The sequence below is a fragment of the Anabas testudineus genome, chromosome 14 (assembly GCF_900324465.2).
Source record: "Anabas testudineus chromosome 14, fAnaTes1.2, whole genome shotgun sequence".
NCBI classification, from domain to species: domain Eukaryota; kingdom Metazoa; phylum Chordata; class Actinopteri; order Anabantiformes; family Anabantidae; genus Anabas; species Anabas testudineus.
In genome coordinates this window covers 10,833,994-10,857,202 of record NC_046623.1, presented here as the reverse complement: position 1 = coordinate 10,857,202, position 23,209 = coordinate 10,833,994, and the positions used below count along the sequence as shown (strand labels likewise).

Genomic DNA, 23,209 nt, shown 5'->3' with positions numbered 1-23,209 from the left:
CATCTAACAGACACCAGGTAAAATGATATTTTAAAAAGCACATTTAATACTCCTCTTGGACTATAACATGGGCCAACTTTCAGAATGAGATAACAAACCTCCAAAATAAAGTGCTGTACAAAATCAGAAGAGTATGTGTAGTCATTATTTAAAATGACTGTTAACTGGGCTAAAGGATAAATACTGAAAATATATGAAACTAAGCACATTTTTGGTAATGATTTTAAAATATCCATTAGAAACTAATGTCTCTTGTCAAATTGCACACAGTTTTTTTCTACCATTGTTCGACATCTCTCATCCTTCACATCATCTGTTGCATATTTTCAGACACTTATCTAGGAGTGCAAAGTCCTGCACTACAACAGATGTTGTGTAACGAAAGAAAAGAGACGTTAAAATCCAGTATACTTTCTCACTTCCTCATAGATGATCAATCACAGCGGTGGTTATGAAGTCACAAAGTCACAGACATTGGCAACTAAAATGGGATTTAATATTAAGTTACCTATTAATCAACCATAATGTTGTTAGTTTAGTGTTCAGTGACTTATATGCACATTAGTAGTGCTGTTTTTTAATTTGTTAGTATAATGTACCTGGGATCTATTTCTTAATAACAGCAGCCACTGATGTTACAGTAATGGGGGAAGATTTCTGGATCTGATTTCTGGGTGTGAAAAGTGCTTGACTAAGTGGGGAACTAGGCGAAGGAAAGCCCTGACAGGAAAGGCTTGAAAGAACAAAATCACTTTGATTTAAAGTGCAGCGTTGATGTCAAGATGTTTTATAGGAAATTACACAATGTCATTTTTCTAGTTGGGGCATGAACAGCTTTGAGTAGAGCTAACAGCTTTGTGTGCTTCTAGACAAGGAAGAGCTACTAGCTGACTAATATATGACCTCTTACAGGCTCCCCACCCATGAGCACAGCCAAACAACCCTGGTGGTGATCTGTATTAATAATTGTAAAGGGCATTTGCCTATTTCGAAGAAAAAAAAAACTGTAATTCTGTCCTCACATTTAGGAGACAAGCTTTCAGTAGGACTAGTGTTTGTATCTCCTCTCGTCTTCTTCCACTTGCTGCTCATAATGAGGCCTGGGAGCAGCAGTTTATGCTGCAGGACGTGAGAGTGTTGTTATGTTTTCTGACTTGCTATTGACTGGGTCTGAGATGAACTGCTCTTCATTGATGCTTTTTTCATTGAGCAGGCTGATCTCAGCAAGCCACTGACCTTTACTAAGTGTTGTCTGGGGAATAATTTAATTGAACCCCCATTTTGTGACTTAGCAAGAAGCTATAAATGGGAGAAATCTAATGGTGACTAATGGTAATGTCAAAACTAAAATGGTGCTTAGTTTGGCTGCGAGGGCTGCTCTTTATACGCATTACTTCAATTACAACTAATTATATATACTTAGTGTTTCATTTACATTCCTGCTGATAGTTTTTCTGGGTTCTTTTGAATGTTTTTCCTACAGTTCAGATGGTTGTGGTTTTCATTCCATGATAAAAATCAATTGGTAGAATAATTTATGCTTGAGCTCAGGTTTTTTTAGCAGATAGAGATTTTCACGGATAAATCCCATTTTACAACTTGTTTCTTATATTCGTGGACTGAAACAGGAAAGTAACATATTTGAAACTTGATTAACTAATAATATGTTTCTATGAATACTTTTAATGGTATGAGGGCAGCTGTGAATCTGTTGATAGAGCAATCGCCCATGAACTGCAGAGTCAGTGGTTCAACCTCTGGCTGCACCTGGTCACATAAAAACCCTAATAGCTGCATTATATATGTGCAGCTGTCCCACGACAATACATAAATAGCAATAAGTTATGTCAAAAGCCAATTATTTTGCATACTGTGTTTTGGAGGATGATTTTCTTTGGAATGTCATCATACAAAAGGCGACGGAAAAAGACGCTCAAGATGCTGTGAACTCTTTTTATTTGCTTCACCGCATGACTTTATTACTAGTTTTGGTTTGATGACAGAAAGAAGAGAGGCTATAGTGACCAGGGGAATGAACTAATTTTATTTAATGATGGATGTACATTGTATTCTTCTCTGTGCACATTTAAGACAATAGAGTTTCTTCAATGTGTCTTTGTTGGGTATTAACCTTAAGCTCCATCTGTCTCTGTTTTGGCTCTGGTTTTGAGGTGAGGGGGTGTCTGCAGATTGGGGGTGCTGTTTTGTTTCTGACCTTGGTCTCTGGTCTGTCATGTTACTTGACCCGACCTGTTGCAAACTGTCCGATTCAAATCATCACCATCACAGTGAGTCACACATTTGAACCTGAACCCCTGTCTCCCTCTCTGCCTGCCTGTCTGTCTGTTTACAAAAAAATATAAAATGTGTGTTTATAGGGGAGACTATAAAGTATCGTATGAGCTAATTGGTGTGCTCTCTTGAAGCAGGGTGTGTGTGTGTGTGTCAGAAGACACCAGTGTGGAACCACGTGGCTGCTTGTTGTGCTATGGCTGCCTCTCTCTGTGATAAGCTTCTCTTATGTTGCCCCAGTGTTAACTCAACATCCTGTGTCCACACTCTCTTCCTGGCCTTATCACACACTGTGTGTGCAGACAGAATTACAAATACTTCCGGAGGTCAGTAGATAAAGTAGACCAACAAACATTGCACTTGATCACACACACACACACACACACACAGTCCAGAGCTGCCACACTGTGTGTGTATGTGTGTGGTCCAGGGTTCAGTGTGCTGTATCAAAGCAGTTAAACTTTAAACAGTGATAAACTGAGGAGTTGCTCCATGTTTCTCTTGTCAACTTGTCATTCTTCTGGGTGATCAGATTTTTTATAACAGCGCTGCTAATAAAACAATCTAGTCTTGAGGTTTAATGGTATTGAAACACCGGGTTGCAGTGAACGAGGAAGGGGATTTCCTGTATACTTACCTAAAATAGTAACTTATACAGTATGTATCACTGACTACAGTAAATCATGTAACAGCAATCTGTAGCTTTTATTGGGCACAGGACACGTCTGTTCCTTGACTTTAGCCCATAGGGGAAATAAACCATTCAGCCATAACATTAACACCACATGCACCACCTGGTGATTTTACTTGCTCCGTGTTTTCTGACACCTGACAACCGCGCTGCTTTTACCATTTAAAAACTGTACACGAGACTCTGCTGCAGGAATATTACGGTCAAACATTATTTTAACAAGGCTTGTCCTTCTAACAATCAGAGAAATGTAAATAGTTCTTCTTGAGTACAACATTTTGTAGCTTTTTTATTTGTTTCATTTCATAATAAGTTAGTTGATGATGCAGCGTTTAGCTTTGGAAGTAATTTATGTTACTACTGAAGATAGAAAGTTCAATATCCAGACGTGGCAACCTTATAATCGATGTTACTGAAAATGCAGACACTGCTTAATCCATCCCTTATGCTGTTTCTATCAGGTTTGTGGTTGGAAAGATCAAAACAAACACCACTTTTTGAACCAAACCAAACATAACCAGACTGTTTCAGTTCACATAAATGAGCGATGACTAACAGTTTTCTTTCTTTTTTTTTTACATACTTTTATTTCTGCACTCTTCCCATTGTCCTCTTTGTGATCTCTTAGGCAACCTGGAGAAAACTGTGAGGCTCTTTTGCGTTGGTATTACACGATTGTTGCCACAGAAAACACTAAATATTTAGGTCTCTGGCGACGAGAGTCTATTTGTGTTGGAAATTCGATGACGTTATAAGGATGGCGAGTTGAGAAAGATGAGATAGATGTTGTGAACAGTTTAGTTTGCCTCTGAGAGACATTTCTAGCATCATCAAAGCATCTAGTCTCAGTCTGTTTGATTACTAAAATCACGAAAGTCACACAAAAGTGTTGATAACCACTGTTGATTCAACAAAAACAGGCTGAAGTTAAGTGAAAATTGATCTGGAATAAACTTGCTCGTTGTTTGAAGCTGACAACCACTGTCTCAAGGACAGCTCAGGATGCCGGTTTAAACTCTGCTCACAGTTATGTTCTGCAGTTCATTAAAACCCTGAACTTTACCCTTTGTATAGAAGATTATCACCTGACCTGTGGCACCAAATAACAGAATTAAGCTGCGTGAACGTGAACACAACCTAAAATCACGGCAGAACAAAGTGAGGTTTGCTTCTGCTGTTGTTTCCCAGAGACGACCACAGATGAGAACATTTACTTTAGTTCAATAATGATCTGACTGCATGTGCTTCTTTGTGATGCATAGATTGAACTTAGTATCTCAGTATATTGAACTTTATTTTTAGTGAAATGACTTCATGTTTCATAGTCGGGATACTGTCTGTTGCACTCACACACTCAGCAAAAACTAACTGTGCACTGTGCAAACAAAACACTCAACACCACAACAAATCCAGGATGTTCAGTGGTCAGTTAAACATCATAGCAGGAACGCCAAATCAGGCTTGTGGCCCCATGTGCTCTGTGATAACACATAGTACATGGCCAGTGATAGTGGGACCTTTTGTGGAGACAAATGTAAATGTAGATACTTTATGAAAAGGAATTTACGCGACTGAACATATATATGAACTGGCTATTAGATATCTATTAGAGATAGATATGTCTATTTTCTATGCTTGTGGTTGTAATGTATGTCACTCGCACTCACACACACACACACACACACACACACACACACACACACCTCCAGACACATTTACCGACTCAGACTGCTCAAGCGATAAGGGAACTGTGAGAGACAGACTCGCTGGATGATCAAGAGTGGTTGTACATGTGAGATAAGACATAAGTGCACGCATATAGAGACCACACACCACGTACGCAGGAGATAAAACACACACTGACACATAATCATGTTCACAGACGCACACTTCAAAAGCCAGGCCTCGCCGGGATCACTGCTACCCTCTCCTTCTTCTCTTGACCTTTAAACTCCATCTCTTCATTCTTCCGTCTCGCTGTCTCTGCCTCTCTGCCTCTCTGCTCCCATCTCTGTCTTTCATCTTTCTCACATTTGTCTCTTTACGGCACTGCCACTTCTGTAGTTGCCTGTAGGGTCTCTATTCATCTCGGTTTAAATTTTTGGACCTGATAAAACGTAGATGCTTCATTCTGGAGCAACAAAGACATCAAAGTGAACAAATGTAAATGAAAATTTGGAGGCTCCCTCCCATCAAATGTGTCACACACACCTTACTTTAACTAAATATCAGTCGATTGTACAACAAAATGAGTTACCAACACACCATTAGCACAAAAGCTGCTGCATCTGTGGACACAACAAATTTAATTTCTTCGTTCATTAAATCTAAGGTTATACAGAAAAAAAAAGCAGAATGTGAAAATCATAGACATGGACACAACCGTGCTTTATTTTAAATTATACTTTATTTCACATAAAAACAAAACAATAAACAAATAAATTAGATATTTCTATAATAATTCTCTTGAAGAAATGTTTAAGAATGCTGCGATTGTTTACAGTTTGTATCTAGGAAAAGAGCAGATAACTGGAATGTAAAGATGCAAATGTATCCGGACACTTTCTGTAAATATAAGAGCCTCATTCCAGAATGAGATATCCATGAGAGACACCAGCTGTCACAAAGTGATGAACATAAAATGCAAACAAATGAGGAGAGTACATACATTAACCCTTCGCAGACGGCATGGTTCACTGGTTTCACACAGAACAAAATGATTGGATGATGAATTTAAAGTATTTTGGAATTAAACCTTAAATTGTCCTCAGACCTCAAACACATAAAGGAAAGACCAGAACAAAAATGATAATACAGTTGTTGGTGTTGAAAACAGCACCTGAAATTTGTTTAAAGACAGTGATTTACTCATTAGTGAGCCAATTTCTGCTGTGATTTCAACAAGCTTTCGGCCAATTTTGCAATTTAAATTTGCACTGTTGACCAACCACTGATGGAGGAAACCAGACCTGGAGAAAGATATCATATCTCTTATGTGGAAATGTCTACTACAAATATTTTCTGTCTCAACTGTTTGTTTTTATTTATTTCTGTGGTCAGATTCAGGAGGCAGACTGGGACTCAGTTGGCACTCTACCCCACAGGGGAATTTTCTGCAGCTGGTCCTGGTGGCAGTGGCGAATCTGAATTAAGATTTGTAATTTAAAAGATGGTGACTATGGATAAAGATAGGGGCGTTTGGGAGAGAAGAGTAGACATTACCATAATAAGAGCCTCTTCATTTGCACACAAGCCCAAGCAATCCCCACACCACTACCCCCAAAACTCCCTCTGGTCCGTAGTCACACCCATTAATCTTGCAAAGCCTTCATTGTCCGGCCAGGCTGCAGACCTGAGGACCCCTAGCCAGCAGATTGGGCTGGGTGAAGGGTTACAGCCAGACAAAGGAGGATCCTCCCCCTTCTCCTCTATTTGAAATCAATCACACTGGCTTTCACATTCAGTACCCCCCTCCCTGCCTTCTCTCCTTGTCAGCAATGACAGTGGGCTTGGGCCAGCTCCCCACAGAGTCCTCATACTGAATCGTCAGTCCTTCTTTTGGAGCAAGTCCCACCCTGGACACAGTGTCTCTGATAAAGCAGCCATGTAGGCAAAGGCTGGACGAGTAAAGCCGTTGTTGCAAGAAGACCACAAGATGTTGTGTCAGAGTTTACGTGGTCATGTTTACTTGCAAATGAGTCTCATGTCTCATGACCTTTGAGGCTTGGATTTTGAAACTTAGGAAATACAGTAGAGCTTTTGAGAAAATATTCTTTTCTCCATAGCCCAACAATTTTGGAGATTTGTGGTTTACATCCAACTGCAGCAACAATAACTGTGTGCCTTATGGTATTTAACCACAACTTGTTTTTTTGGGCTGGAGGCTGCAGCAATTTACAACAAAATGACAAATGGATGGTTTCATTCCAAAATCTTCCAAGTCTAAACCTTATATGAAAGTCCAATCCATATATTTTATTTACCACAAACATTTAATTTGACTTGTTGGTGGAAAATTAGAATTTTGGATTTCTCAGACAGTCATAATTCAAACTGCTGACTGGTCTAAATTGAATATTATGGTATTTTGGAATGAAGCCTGAACATGAAGACAGTGTGACAGCTGTGATAGGTTTGGCACATTCCTCTCTCCTTTCACCTAAATTAACCTTCATTTTTGTGTCATTCAGAATAATTTATAAAAGGCAATTGTCTTTCTGTAGTTGATATGTATATACAATATTTTAATATTCTAATATATTCACAGGAAATCCTAAATTCAGGCACTTTGTTGCCACTACAACAACTTCTTAGCACAAGAGCTCCTGAGATTTAAGACTGTTTTCTTTTTAAATAAGCAACACAAAAGTAAAATAATTTTATATAGAGAAATTTATATTTAACAATCAATTTCTTCTTTTTTATCATAGCAAAATAAATCTTTGTTTTTTTAATGTCTTTATCATCAAGGTTTCAAGCCCTGGTATTGGGTTGAATTTGCATGAGGAGATCGTTGTCCATCGCTCTCTGAAGGAAAGTTGATTATAGAAAGCATTTTGGGCCATTTTGAGTACCAGGGTCTCTTCTGTTGTGTAGTGCCGCAGTTTTCCAACGTTACAACTGTTCTTAGGCACAGTGCCAGAGCTGATAAAGTACCATGTTTTGTTTGTCTTCTCTTCTTCTGCTCGTTCTTCTGCCCACATTTAATTAAACGTCTCCCCTACAAAACTCCATCATCTAATGAAGCCCACTGGCCTCAGTGCTCCATATCCACACGCGTGTGTCTGGATTTACGTGTATGTGTACGTAAAAGATGCCCGCCTATATCTAACGGTTGGATGGTGCCATTTTTGAGGTCCATTATAATAATGAGAATAAAAACATTAACTTAACTTTAGAAATGCTGCTGTGGATCTCAACTATGGCCGCCTGCTGATGTGTTGCTTTACTTGAAAACCCAAACTACTGTTTCCCCACTGTAATGTCCGTGTGTGTGTGTGAATCCGGGTGCCTATCGGAGCGCTGTCTTCATGTCTATTCGGGGCCGCACATCCTGGTAGCCCAGGAGACAGGGGTCAGAGGACAAAGCATCATGGGTAAAAACGGAGTCGTTGTCAGAGGAGCAGGAGCTAGATGTGTCCTCGCAAGATGGGGAGTACTGCTCGAAGGGTGTCGACAGGTCCAAGTACTGATGGGAGAAAGTTCAGAGGAGAAAGTTCAGAGGTTGGTAGAAGCAGTTTGTAATTAGTCAGACAAGAAACTAATACACATTGAAATTTTTGTTAAACTGACGGCAAACAAGAGTCGAAGCTGAATTCGGCGTCTTGGTCAGACATGATGTTCACTTCAACTGTGTGCATGTAAAAAGAGACGCAGAAGTGAACCACTGCTACTATTGTAGTTATAGTTGAAGTTAAAGATTGTTAGATTTGTGTCTAAGCCTACAATTTTCTGTGACTAAGGACAAGTAAAACCCAAAATATCAGTCAAACTAACTGTTGAGTGATCTGCAGATGGTCTGTTGTTGTTGCTTGTGTGTGTGTGGTGGAAAAACACAGTTTCAGCAATTACGGCTGTGCAGCCAAACATAGTTTGAGTGTGTTGCTCAGCATTTACAAGCCCTGGATTCTCTGCTCTGTACACTCACTTGTGTACTGAACATACCCAGAGAGCAGATTTTGAAAGGGAAATGTGCAAATGTTAACATGTGTGCATGCCTGTGTGCATGTTTGAAGCCTACCTCGTCAGAGATGGACAGCAGCAATCTGTCAAGCTCCTCCACCAGCTGTTTGAAGGTTGGTCTCTGGGTGGGAACAGCATGCCAGCACTCACGCATCATCATGTAGCTACAGAGGAAAAAATCACAACATGAAAAATTGTAGCATAAAAAATAAAATTAGAGAGTAGAATTAAAAATAAAAGGGGAAAAAAACTCTTAGCTTACAGTTCATGTGTGCAGTTGGAGGGTTTGTCCATTCGGTGTCCCTCTTTAAGCAACTTAAACAGCTCTTCAACAGGGATACCAGGGTACGGTGAGCCACCCAGAGTGAAGATCTCCCACATCAGTACACCAAATGACCACCTGAGGAAAGACGCAACAGGACACACGTTTACTCTTCTGGGCATTGCTATAGAGCATTTCATATTTTGCTGCTGAATTTGAAAAGTTGAACTTACACATCACTCTGGTGTGTGTAGACTCTGTCAAACAAGGCTTCTGGTGCCATCCACTTCACTGGTAGCCGTCCCTGTGGAGTGGACATGGAAATGTTAGAGACGCTTTTTTTTTTTTTGTCTCACTGTAAATCTCATTTCTCCCACACAATTCTCCCCCTCCTCCATCTTCATCTCCCCTCTTTCTAATTAAGCCCCATTAAATCTGCTGCCAATCAGAGGAAAACATCAGACATCTGTCTTGAGGAGTAATAAAGCTGTGAAAGAAACCAGCAGGAGGAACCTGATTGAGGAGCAGACATGTGTACATATAAGTCCACTACAGTAATCTTAGTTTCTCAACTAGGGCGAACAGAAGACATGTGAACTATTTTAAAACTGAGTACTTGTACTAAGTGCCAAAAGTGATTCCTGAAAACATGCTGTTCAAAGTGTCACTCACGTTGGTGGTTTTCTTGTAGTAGTCGATCTGGTGGACTCCTCTAGCCAGGCCGAAGTCAGCGATCTTCATCACATTGTCTTCAGTCACCAGAACATTTCTTGCTGCCAAATCTCTGTGGATACACTGTCAAGATAGGAGAGAAAGAATTAAAGTCAGAACCCTGAAATGAGCTTTAGGCCAACTGCTGGGTCTCCAGATTAGAAGATTAGCATAAAATGTAAATGGTCCTGGTTAATGGTCTCAAAGATTTAATGTCTCATCTGGAAAATTGGTCTGTGTATGTTATTCTTTTGTTGCGTATGTTGCTTCTTTTTCTGTGAATTGTGTTGTTTCCATTGGGTAAAATTATCTCTAATTTTAACTCCTGGCCAAACCAGAAAGTTGAACTAAACTTCAATATATAATGCTTTAAGTTTAAATTTAGACTTGTGATACAACATGTCCCCATGTCTGTTCCAGCCTGTGGTTTGGAGACATCATGTAAAACAAAGGCAGGAAAGCTAGAAATGATTCACTGCAGATTTTCTTCAAAAATTAAAAGACGCAGGCAACTAAAGTCAACACAGAGTGCCTCATTTCAGTGAACATTACAAAATTAAAATGTCTCTATATAGAAACGCAGAGGTCTGGAGAAAAAACAACCCATTTGGGATGAAAAAAGAAAGGCACTGTTTGCCCACATTGAATGGATGTCATTAAGTTTACTTTGGTTTTCATTCGAAATAGATGTGGGATTTGTGGGGACATACAAAATGAACCAGTCTTGGTTTGTGGGTCTCCCCATAATGGAGGGTTAGTTTCAGGCTCCTGCATTCTTAGGAGGCTGTAGAGCCAGAAACCTGATGCCTACACCCAGACGACGGCTCTGCTGTCTGTTTGCTAACAGATTTATGGCAGCGCTAAAAAGGACAAAGCCCATCAAAGGGACAGACAGATGGATGGAGAAGAGTAAACAGGACTGAAGCTGCAGCAGCTTTCTTTCTGTTCAGGAATGCCTGTCTCGACACCGGCTGACTGAAAAATGGACGTGTTGATAAGAAGCACACAAACACAGTGCATGCTGGGAAAATGAACCGAACCGAGATGTAGTGGTGGGAATGTAAGAAAACAAATCAAATATTTTCTCAGCTGTGAGGTAAAATATTATGATACTGAATAATGTATAAAATACCACCATAATTAAATTAAAGGGGCCACATTACCACACTGCAACTCTTTGCTCTTGTTTGGGTTGAAATTGAACTTTGCCACTTTCTTTGCATCCAGGAAATACTTTGAAAGATTTGAAGGTATTTTCAGCTTTATTCTTAGATACACTGCTTTCTTTAAAGTGAACATACCCTTTTAGAGGCCAGGTACTCCATTCCTCTGGCCACCTGGTAGGCACAGGACAGCAGGTCTTTGAAGGTAAGCTGCTCCTCGGGCACCTTGGTCACATCAAAGGTGTAATCCATGCCTGGTGGTCGCCGGGCCCGCAGGTACTCCCTCAAACTGCCCTTGGAGGCGTACTCAACCAGCACATACAGAGGGCCTAAAGTGGGGGGGAGCAAACAGGATAAAATTCAGGGTTGTTTCTTTTGTTGTTTTAGCCTGGAGGTTAGGATCACCATGGCAGAACCATTCACTAAATTAGGTTACAATTTACAATAGCAAAGGAGAGGCATTCTTTTCTCTATAAATCGAGGGTGTGTGGGTCATAATTTGCGTTTACAAGGAGAATTCTGTTGTTTGATAATTGCCCACCAGTTTAGCTTGATCACAAACTGATCGCTAGCCAGTGCATCCCCACAGAAGAAAATACCACACCAAAGCACACCAGAAAGAAATAAAGCAAATAAGAAAGTTAATGCTATGCCAGAAGCTCACCATCCTGTGTGCAGACTCCCAGCAGGTTGATGATGTTCTTGTGTTTGTCCATCACCTTCATCAGCTCCATCTCCGAAATGAGATCTGCCAGATCTTTGTCTGTGGCATCATCTGAGGGAGAATAGCTCTTATTTAGACGACCATGCCTTTAAACGAGCAGACTTTAGGTAATTTCCCTCTGAATCTTTTTGTGTCTGTAACATTTCGTTCCTACCTTTGAGCATCTTGACCGCCACAGTGGTTGCCTGGTCAGGGCAGTCCTTGTTGATGCTGTAGGCCTCAGCTCTGACCACCTGACCGAAGCAGCCTTCTCCTAGAGGTTTGCCCAGTGTTAAACTAGAGAGAGAAAGTAAGAGAGTAAGCGTTACTCAAAATAAGTCCAAATGAAAACTATACAAATCCATAATTTTGGGCTCTGGTTTCTTAAAACATAGGTTGGGCAGAGTCAAAATTGGCTGCGGGCTTGTTTCTTTTTAGGTCCCCACATGATACAAGAGCTACAGTGTTGGATAGTCTGAGCGATGAGTTTGGATCCCAGCAGCCAAACTAAACTAAACTAAAAGTGAAGAAATACTCTCTATTCAAGGGGCCAAACTTTAAATTAAACTCAAAATGTCAAAACAAATCTCTTTCATAAGTGCTGGTAATATAAAACAGTGATTCTGTTTCCAAAATATCATCTAAATCTTTGCTAATGATGACCCAACTTACTTCTCCCTTGGGAACTCCCACTCCGGGTCATAGGGCAACTCAAACTCCATGACTCCAGCCAGCATGGGCGAGCAGCTGGAGGAAAGGCGAGCCACCCTCATTAGAGATGCACTGGACTTCCCTGATGAGTTTGATTCCACTGAGTACTGAAAGAAATTCAGAAATGGGGAATGTTATAAGCAATGAGGAACATACAGCTATAAACAGCTTTGCCTTTGGACACAGTCAGAACAAAATATTCCCTTGCCTTTAGTTATAGTTGACAATTGGCTACTACTACTACTACTGTCTTTCCAGAGTCCTTTACCTGTCTGCGAAGAGGAAACTTGGAGAGTTTCTGCACAGGAAGAGCATCAAATGGCTCCCTTCTGGGGTGGACCTGCATTCGACACAACACCACGATGATGATGGCCATGATTAGAGCCAGGAACCCACAGGCATAGATGATGATGTCCGTGTACTTGGTCTCCATGGTTTCAGCAGCATCTGCAGCTTCCTCCTCTGTAAACACGTTGCCGAATTAAGCTCAATGAAGCACTTGGACATAACAACAACTTCACAATGATAAGAATTAAAAGTCAAAACTGCACAACTGTAGAATATTTCTAGCACTTTTTCATTTAGGCTTCAATAGCTCCCCTCCTTACCTGAGAGGACAGTCAGCCAAGCAGACTGGTGGGCGAAACCGATTGAATTTCCAGCCAGACAAGTGTACTCCCCTGCATCCTCCATGGTAACTTTGGACAAGTAGAGTACCTCCACCTCTGACATGTTCAAACTGCCCGTCTGCACATCACACAGTCAGAAAGTTCATATACAACAATCATCACAACACATATTTGAAGAACTTCTCAGAGACAGCACTTGTCTTTCCCGTTCGGTTCAATAATGTCACCAACCTTGAGGACCTGAACGTAGGGTATCCCATCAGGACCATAGCGGCTGCCGTTTCTTTCTATGTGTTTGAGCCATTGAATGTGAGGCTGGGCGTCACTGTACACTTTACAGTGGAACTGGACATCACTGCCAACCACTGCCGTAGTGTTAGCCGGCAGACCGGCCTGTAGAATGGGCCTATGGGGGGAACGCTCTGTATGGGAAAAAATAAGATTTAAAGTTTAGCAAACCGAAGAAGAAATTAAACTGATAAATGATATTATGATATTATTATTAAGATTCTGCGAATTCAGTCCAGTTTAAAATATTCCGTACTTCTTGGGGAAAGAGGTGGTCAGAGAACATCAAGACTGAGATTCAACTGATGTTGACACAGTCTCAGAAAATCTCCTCACACCATGCTTTGTCTAAAACATTTTGTCATTTAATAACAGGCACAGATGACTGCTTTGTAAACATCATCTAATAAAGTTATAAAAATACAAAGTAGCAGTAATTGTCACATCATGTGTTTAGATTCTGGCAAAAGGGAAGGAAATGTCATTTTGGGATGAAAATCAGGTCTTTGTCAGCTTGTTGTCGGGGACACTTTGATCTGCAACTACTCTCGCTCTCTGATCTCGTTAGTAGTCTCGTTAGTCTTCTGTTCCCATTGATGGGGACAGAAACTGACCCTGCGGTGGAAAGACGGCGAACAAATAAACCACAGTCTCCTTGATCTCCTGTCACAGGTCAGGTAGAAAACTGGTATAGACGCCTGACCGTCCACATCCTGCCTGCCAATGCCGACACCAGGCGCCCCTGTCACCTTCTGCTCACCCCTTTGGTTATTTTAAGTTACGACTAAAGACTGTTGCTATTTATGTACTGCCAGCTGATCAAAAAGCTTTGAAATGTAGGTTTAAAGATATCTTCATATTTATTTCAGCACAGTTTATAATATGTGCAGTTTAACAATATTGCATAGACACTCTCAGATATTGTCCAGATAACGTTGGTTTGTGCATGTCTTACCTAGGACATCGAGGACATAGCTGTGAGAGATGGAGCCATATTTGTTCTCCACCACACAAGTGTAGTTTCCTCTGTCTGAAGGAACAACGCTCTCCATCACCAGGCTCCAGTGTTGATGTCTCAACTAGCCAAAAAACATAAAGTAACACATTAGATAAACACTTAGACACACCAGATGTAATAATTTACAATTCAACATGATACTCTGCTACTACTCTCACCTTAATGCCGCCTATGCGATGCTCTCCTCTAAATTCACGTCCATTTTTGAGCCAGCGGATGCTGGGCATGGGGCTGCCCATGGCAGGGCAACGAAACTTTACTGTGTTGCCTGCAGGAACAGCGTACAACTTCTTGTCCATACGCTGGGTGTGGGTCCAGTAGGGACCTGAATGGAGAAAGACCATCCAATAAGCCATTAATGAGGAGGTTTTGATGAATCCTGGAGCCTAAATGGCACCAAGTCGGACAGGTTACAGCTATAAAACAAACAACACACCTCTGGAGAAGTAAACCTGGTCATTTTCTATCTCGGCTGATGAATCCTCCAAACCATTGTCCTCATCGTCATCTCCTGACCCCATCGAGTCTGAAAACATGACAAATAATAATAAATAAAGAGACAGCAATTCTTTATCTGAAAAAATGACTAAAGTTGATTAACAACTACTGTTATTTCCAGAAAAGCACTGTTACCTGCTACAGTGATGGTGAAGTTTCTCACTGGTTCTTTGGTTCCCCGGAGAACACAAACATAAATGCCTGAATCGTCATATGTTACATCTGTGATCTCCATGATGACGCCTCGGATTTGGATGCGGGGCGTGGGCAGAACCCGGACTCCCTCCTTGTACCAGTTCACCGCCATGCCGGGCCGGGTGCTCGTGTCACAGCGCAGTTTCAACACGTTGCCCAGCTCTAAGAGAAGATGCTCTGAAGTGTCCTCGCTCAGATCCTCAAGTACATCTGTTACAACCAAACAATAAAAACATGCTTTTACTTTGGATGTTCAGGGGGGTGCACCTTATTTCTTTTTGCTTCACCTTTTTTATTATTTCTTTTTTCCTTCACTTTATATTTCTTTTAATTTTTTACATGCATCACCACACAGAGCAGACCAGTCTGCATGGTATTTATTCATGTCCTCTCTGAAGCAAGTAGCCATCCCCTCAGCTATGACCTTCAACTCCTCAACCCCATTATCTCCCATTTCCATACACACACACAATAACATTACCATGGAGACCAGGAGGCTTAACCAACCCAACCCTCCATCACACACTCCCTCCTCTTCATCTTTTGTTCCTCTGTGGATTATTGTGGGACTGAGAGCGAGCTAGCTCACACTGAAGAACTCTGGCCTTTCCTGACTCACTCAAAAAAAAAAAAAAAAAAAAGAAAAGGAACGAAGAGGAAGAGTCTGAAGCTAATGAACATGTTGCAGCGTGACAGTGGACGGAGAGTAAATCCGAGGGGCGGTAAAGGTTCACTGGAGATCTAAGTGAGCGAAGGGAGGAGAGAAGCTCACTCCAGCCTACAGAGAATGACCTTAGTGTTTGAGCCCACACATGGCTGCGATACCACCTTCAGCAATGTGTCCTCCCTTTGCAGGGTTTTACAAATTGAGCGTATTACATTTAAGATTACCTGAGGGAATTTCAGGAGCACTGGGGTCCACAGTTCGGGAAATGATGGTGCCTGTGGAAGGGAGAGGTTAGAAAACTAAACAGCCAAACATAACAGTGGTTGAAGTGTTCCCTATAGTATCAATGGGTAATTTATCTAAAAGGCACAAAAACTAAGATGTGATATTGGCAATAATTGTCATAAGTGTGTCTCACCAGGCAGAACATCCAGCCAAGCCGACTGCATGGCCTGTACAGTCTGTCCTGCATGGGTGCTCTCAGCCATACAGATGTACTCTCCTGCATCCTGCAGAGTGATGTTTGTCAGGTGCAGGGTGTTCAGCTTGGACGTGTTGGTCTGCAGAGGCTGCATGGAGGAGAGATCATTTTATATATTTTTCTAAAATGATGAGTACAGAATAAAAACACAGTCTGAGCTCAGTGGAACACTCAAACTCAAACTGCTGTATTTTCCTGGTAAATGTCAGATTCTCACCGTCAGAGCCCTAAGCTGAGGAGGTCCTCCCTGGTGTCGTCCTACAGAGTTGACCTCTGTCCTCAGCCACTGCACCTTAGTAGTTGCCGGCCTATGGATTTTACACACCAGCTTCGCCTGACCACCCACCACCCCTGTAGTGTTTTCAGGGTAACCTGGCACAATCAGAGGCCTGGAGACCCTTAGATCTGTATAAATAAAATTAGGTGGAGAGAAAATAAAAAAATTATCATTAAATGAGAAACTATGTGCTAACTGACTGCTTGTGACCTTGAAACTATTATGTTGCTTTTACTTCTTAAAAACTACAACGCTGTTAGAAGAACAAGATTTCCAGGAATCAGGAAAAAGTTCTTTAGGAGCCCAGTATCTTAAAAAACTGGTAAAAGCAGCCTTGGTCTGAGAGTTCCCCATGTGAACAGGACAAAAATTGTCAAAACACATCCTAGGGGTTTCAGTTTACCTCTGAAAGGTCCAGCAACAGAACACCATGTCCCTAAACAACTGCTGTCATTTAATGCTACCAGGAACTGGTGATAGAGTGCCCTGATAACCCGGCTACTAACGTATCACGGTCAGCTACAGTGCCATCCATACAGTGGGTCACTTGCTCATTTGTGTGCTTGCCCACTCAGTTGTTGCAGCATATGTGCAAGCTGGCCAGGGACCCCTCTTACCGATCAGTCACTCAGAACGAGCAATTTTCCAGGGCAATTTTCTATCTGATTGCTTTCTTCAAGTGCTTAGTGAAAAGGCAATCTGTTCTCTTGTCGAAGTGAAGTGCTGCCATTTTTCCTAATCACCGTAAGTATATAGAGAGGTAATGCTTTCAGGAACAAATGCAGAGCTGTGATCTTGTAAGTGTTTATTCAAATATGATGATTGGTCAAAGCAGCAAACAGGGAAACGGGAAGCAACGTACAATACTGATGAGAAGTTTTAATGTTTATACACTGATCAGAGTGTATAAACACGTGTTCAAAATATTAATAAGTAATAATTAATATTAATATTTTCACATTTTCCTCTAATGGAACAAACTTGACCACAGTAAAACCAGGAGCGAGCAATAAATCACTGAGATGAACGCACATACTTGCAGACATGCTAATGAACTTGCAGAGACAGGGACAGTGCCCTGGAGTTGAACTCGCGACTGAGTGTGAATTGTCACCCAGAGGCGAGGGGGCAAACAAAACACAGCACAACACAAACAAACCGCTCGGCTTGTGCGAGCCAGCCAGTCAGCCGGCTGGGTTGGCAGAAAACACAAGCTTGGAGCAGCAGAGCCATACACTAATACTGTATGTACTTCATTCCAGTTTAATTACCAGGCAGCTAAACAAAGTCTTCCCGTCTTGTTTGTGATTGGCTCCTCTTGCTTAGGAATTACTGGACTAAACCAACTTAGTACTTAATTACTTTTATTGCATTTTATAAACATATATATATATCGATTGATATGTACAGTTTGGTGCTTATTAACACTATATAGGAAGAGTTTTCTTGTCAGTCACTCAATTGATTATTTGACCTTTGGAAGAAAAAGGTGCTGAGTGTGAGCTAAGAAGCGTTTTCATTTACAGCACAGAAAAAGATGCAACTTCTCAGACTTCATAGGATAGCTGTGAACTTAAACCGCTCAGCGGGCCCCGAACACTGCCTGACCAGCAGATGCACCCCTTAAAAAATCCCAGCCCAATTAATGAAGGCATTCGTTTGGCACAGTCTCTTCTCCTTAATGTTACAAATGGCCGCCTGTCATTGTGAAACAACACAATTAACAGCACTTTTTCTTGTCTTTGTGAGTTTAATAGAAAACACTATTCATTTTAGAGTAAAGGTTGTGGGTTCATCTTTAGGGGGGTGGTAGAGTTTCTTTCAACTGAGATCAAGGGGAAGTTAGCTTTCTGTTTCTTCTCTTTCTCCGTCTCCTCTCAGTTCGGATAATGTTCTTTCTTTGAGAAATATTTACAGTTTTCTTTTAGAGGCCAGTCTCTTATCTAAAAAACTATTTCAGACCACGACAGACAGATTCTGATCATAAAGCTCTATGAACAAACTAGGAATCAGAGTTTAGACCAAATGCTTATAAGTCATTCATTCATTTTAACCTTAATTTATGGAAGAAGCAAATCCCAGCTTTTCTACTTTAACAACAATCTTGCAGGATCTCCCACGAAGAAGTGAATTTGTGACTAGTGTGGCCCGTACTAGAAAACTCCACTAAAGTTTTGCAAAACAACCTTTAACAAATCTGAGCTGTTTTGTTCCACTGGGAACTACAAAGCAGTCACAACAAAGAGCGTATATGGATACTGAGACTTGATTCTTACTTTGGCTCATCAAGGTGATTCTACGTCCGGTTTGTTTTTAGGCTGATGATTGTGAAAAAGGGGGACATGCTTCCAGTTTTTGGAGTTTGAGGTTTTTTTTTTTGTTTGTTTGCTTTTTGATCACAAAACCACAAACTCCCATGAGGGATGAAATTAAAGGTAGAGGGGGTCTAAACTGCTTCAAGCCATCTTTCTATTACCAATCCTGCATCGACTCTCTACTCGTCTGTCTATAAACAAACCTCAGAGGTGCTCCCGGGGCCCATCCTGCACATTGTCGTCTAAACAACAAGCCCTGGCTGGCCCCACTTGGCTCCGCAGTACAAAGTGGGGCCATCGACATGAAGAAGAGGCAACTTTTGTGAGTGATGCCTCTGGGGAAACAATCCCCTTTGTCTGTCATCATCCGACTCACATTCTTTAAAAAAATCATCCTAAAATCCTTTAAGAAACAGTGGACTGGAAACATTTCGATTTGACTAATGTTATTTATTTATTTATTTCTTGCTTTGGCTTCTGTTTATAAAGCATTAATGAAAAAGCCCCTGCAGCCCCTCCCTCTTCATCCTCTACAGCTGGCACGCAGCCAGGCAGATTTACACTTCCGACCCCCAGGGCCTCGGATAGATCAGGTAGCACTTTTTACGGCAGCAAAAACACTGAGAGCTTTTTCCACTTCTTTAGCCCCTCCAAGCATGGCAACAGCCTCTCTGTCATTTTTCCTGTCACCATGACTTCCTCTGGGATCAACGCTGCCAGGAAACTAAAACTTGAACTAATCCTAATCCTAACTAATCTATCCTTCGGAGATTCACCCGCACGACTGAATGTAAAATGTTTACATGCAAAAAACAGACTTTTTCTGAGAAGTGACCTGTCTGCAGCGTAAATATTGGCAAAGGGAGAAGAAACAATGCAATATATCCACATCTTTTGTGACTGTAGACTAGCAACCCCACCACTACACATGCACTAACCTAACTTGTGTAACACAAACCACCATTGATAAGGCGCAGCGATAGGAATCTGTCTGTAAACTTTATGATAGCTACAAAATGAAGATATTAACGGAGGACAGATTAGGACTCATTATCTGCAGAAAAAAACAATACAGATGTTTACTCTTACCTTTAGTTCTTCCTCCGTTGACGGCCCTGGCCGAGACTCTGTCCATTAAACAGAGCAGGAGGATGCAGAACGTACAGACCCTGGACATCTTTTAGATGTGTGTCGTGTAGTTAAAAGGTAGAAATGTATGTTGGAAGCCTGAAGTGGGCCTCACACTCCGGTCTTTGGCATTGGCAAACTCGGGAAAGCACAGTCTTTCAATCTGGATCCTGTAGGGGACAAACAAGCACATGTCCAGTGTTCAGTGTGTTGATTAAAAACTCGATTCTTTCAGGAGATTCGGCTGGGGAGCAGCTGAAGACACAAACATTTCTGTTGAGGTTTAAACCAGGGGGCAAAAACACAAACAATTGTTCAGCCAAATAGAGCCTGTTTTGACTATGAGCAGCTGTTTTCTTAACCAGATGTCCTGTTAACTGTCCCGCTCAGTGGTCTTACATTGTCCAGGCTCTCCTGTGTCATGAATAAGGAGCAGGGCTGTTACCGCCTGTTGTTTGTCAATGGATGGTGCTCAGTCTGCCCAGGGATAATGTGTGTGTTTGTTTTTTTTTTTTTTTGTATCTTGCCAGGAAGCTACAGAATCTGAAGTAGCAGCTGATGATACCTCAGATTGAGGACAGGAGGTGGAAAGACAGATCAAAAAGCTACAATATCCTTAAAGCACCATCTCCCCATTTGATGCGAATTTGGTTTGAGCAACTTCACAACTTAACTTAACCAGGAGCAAATTAGTTCCCCAAAGAAGTATGGAAGATTAAGGATTCATTTTAAACATGGGTCTTCATTTATCTTCTTAGTTATTGTTTCCTCATTATTATATAAATACTCCAATACTGCTGAAATTCAATAATAACATATTATTCTACTTTAAATTATTATAAAAGCACACTGAAGATATACACTCATTCTGCAGAAATAAAAACTATAACCCCTCACAGCCTTTAAGAACAACACAGTATTAATACAGTGAATTTTCGGCTGTGAGTGAAGCCAAATGCGCACAGGCGCCAGACTCTGGTGTGTGCGCTCCATGTACGCAGGCCGCGCCCACACACACACACACACACACACACACACACACACAAACTCACCGTTTTAAAGAACCAGCTTGCTGAATGAAACGTATTCTTTCTCAATTAAGGACTGGAAAACTTTTTTCTCCTGCTGCTGCTAATTCCGCTGGCACGGTGCCTAGCTGCTGCTCTCTGCTGTGTTCATCCGGAGCCAAAACACTACTACTGTATTCTGCTTTTCAGCCCTAAAAACGGAGAGAAGGGGGTCTCTGTGTAGGCTTTTTATTTTTAACGCACTGCATATTCATATAAATCACAGTTAATAAATCAGCCCCGCTTTTACTAATAGTCCCAAACAGTCCTTGTGGATTATAAAGGACATAAGAGTTTCCAGAAACCTTACGGGACCTGTTATTATTTATGTTCCACACTAGTAGGGTTACAGTTTGCACGTGTGTAGCGCCAACCAAGAAGATTTATTCTTTTCTATTCCTGCAGGTTATATCACCACACTCATTTAATTACATCTTTGCAGGTGCATTATAAATTACATATATGATTTTTTCTAATATTGTTTGAGGTCGGCGGTCTGACAAAGTTCAAACTCCGCTCTGAGCGACAGAAACAGTCCATGTGGAAGGTTCAATGTCTAATAAGTGACTTGTTTTGGATCTGTGCATCGCTAAACACACGCTTAACGTCGTTTATTACAATCACACTGTTTGTTTTTTACTGAAATCCCAGCGCAAAGTTAAAGTTAAACGTGGTTCAGTGCAGTAGTTTACATTGCAAATGAGTTATTCTGGTTGGTCGAGCAGTTTCGAAACAGACCTTCTCCTGCTTCACGTAAGGTGCTCTGTGTTCTAGACAATCGCTTAAATCAAATAATAAGGGGATAACAGGACAACCTGAGGTTTGAAGTCATTGTACATGAGGCTTTCTTATGTAGCTTTTTGCTGTAACCTGACCTACTCTCCACCGTGCAACGCTGAAAATGAATGAAACAATTCTCCAAGAATCTCCAGCTGTCTCAATTTGTTTTCACCCACCTTTCCCCCCGGCCTGTCCTCGCCGTGATGACTGCCACCAAGGGAAATCACTCCTTGTCCCGGTCGATACGAGTGAACATTGAAATCCTCATTTGGAGCCCTAGTATTCCCGCTGTATCCCTTTCCAAAGCAGTCTGTGAGCGGCTGGTTTTTATCCGATTTGACGCGTTGTTTATAAATCCATCAATAACAGTCCAGTGGAATAGGAACGACAGCTGCCTGGTTCTCCTGGTGCCCCAAGGAAGGAGCTGTGATCCTGTGGGCAAAGTCCAGTGCAGCCGGACGCTCAGAGCGCTAAATCCATGGAGAGAGGGAAAACCAAACAGCGAGCGAGATGGTGGATTGGAGCGTGTAAAAACGTGTCCTTTCTCGCTCTCTAAATGCTTTTAAAACATCAGATGCGGCGAAAGAATGAGAAAACGATAAAACGTGCCCCGTACTTCAGAGTCCCCTCTCGGCTGAAATGTAAAACTGTCTTGGAGAAAGCTCTTTCCGTGCGTCTTTACGCAGCGCATCAGCGAGCTCTCCGCTCTCGCCTAAGTCTGTCCCGGTAAGATCTGAGCTCTGCTGCTGAAACGAGGAGCTCGCTCCTTTTGCTTTCCACAGCACACGTCAGCCCACCTACAACACTCTGCTGCTCTCAAGACTGCAGCCACAACAATGGTCTGAGAGAGACCAGAGAAGCCAGAGGAGGCGGGGGAGAGAGGGAGCGAGAGGAGGGGTACACTTCTGTTACCCCCTCTACCCCCACACACAAAAACACCCCCATTCCCTCTGAGGAGTTGGCAAATAAAACTCAAGACCCTGTGGCTCTACCTCCTCTATACAACGGCGCAGTTTGTTGAAGTTATTTCTGAAATCAATTGTATATTAACATGTAAGTTTTTTGCAAGCAACTTCAAAGTTTTGGATTGTTTAGGGAAATCGTGTGTCCGAAATTAGCCACATAAATCGCATCATTAACGTTTTTATGACCCCACATAATTTATTACTTCGTGCAAACAGAGCATTAAGGCGCATTCAATTAAGTTGCTGAGTGAATCCGTGTGAATTGCCTTCAGGTTTTAATTGCATCAGTAAAAGAACAAGGCCGAGTAATCCCATTAGCAGCAGCAGAGAATTAGCACTCTGAGTCTTTATGTTTGCTCTCCTATGAAGGCTTCACTTAACAACATGAGAAATGTATGTTTGGGCTACAGCAAAACATCGGAATATTTGCGTTTATATTTTATTTTGGCACAAATAAGAAAAAACAAAGCTGTTAAGCTACAGGAAAATAAAGAGAGACCTTTTGGTTGGGTGACATATAACTCCATCTGTGCTGCATCAGCATGAGATCAGAATACAGAGGGAATAAAGAAAACACCTGATAATGCTGATAAAGTGATAAAAATGTGAGCTCAGTTGAATATTCCGCCCAACTCAGTAACTAAGTTGCTTACATGGTTTGTTCGCATACTGTCGCAGCCAGCTCT

At 41.5% G+C, this 23,209-nt stretch overlaps 1 protein-coding gene across 1 annotated transcript; it reads right to left on the bottom strand.

Annotated features, from left to right (window-relative positions):
* Positions 1–5,424: 5,424 nt before the first annotated feature.
* Positions 5,425–22,380, bottom strand: fgfr4 (fibroblast growth factor receptor 4). Its single transcript, XM_026371525.1, has 21 exons — positions 21,735–22,380; positions 19,673–19,881; positions 16,209–16,396; positions 15,929–16,079; positions 15,735–15,785; positions 14,784–15,053; positions 14,587–14,676; positions 14,309–14,475; positions 14,088–14,211; positions 13,076–13,266; positions 12,824–12,962; positions 12,484–12,677; positions 12,177–12,322; positions 11,680–11,801; positions 11,466–11,576; positions 10,940–11,130; positions 9,600–9,722; positions 9,161–9,231; positions 8,928–9,065; positions 8,724–8,829; positions 5,425–8,171 (listed from the first exon to the last, which is right to left on the bottom strand). The coding sequence occupies exons 2-21, from the start codon at positions 19,758–19,760 to the stop codon at positions 7,995–7,997; spliced, it is 2,838 nt and encodes a 945-aa protein (XP_026227310.1). The 5' UTR covers positions 19,761–19,881; positions 21,735–22,380; the 3' UTR covers positions 5,425–7,994.
* Between the last annotated feature and the right edge of the window lie 829 nt (positions 22,381–23,209).

Bases quoted from the DNA above. Each gene is read 5' to 3' on its own strand.
- fgfr4 (XM_026371525.1), bottom strand. From the start codon at position 19,760: ATGTCCAGGGTCTGTACGTTCTGCATCCTCCTGCTCTGTTTAATGGAC. The intron at 12,963-13,075 runs GTTGGTGACATT...TGTGATGTGCAG, and splicing joins CCTACGTTCAGGTCCTCAAG to ACGGGCAGTTTGAACATGTC. The intron at 9,723-10,939 runs GTATGTTCACTT...CTATCTTGACAG, and splicing joins AGTACCTGGCCTCTAAAAGG to TGTATCCACAGAGATTTGGC.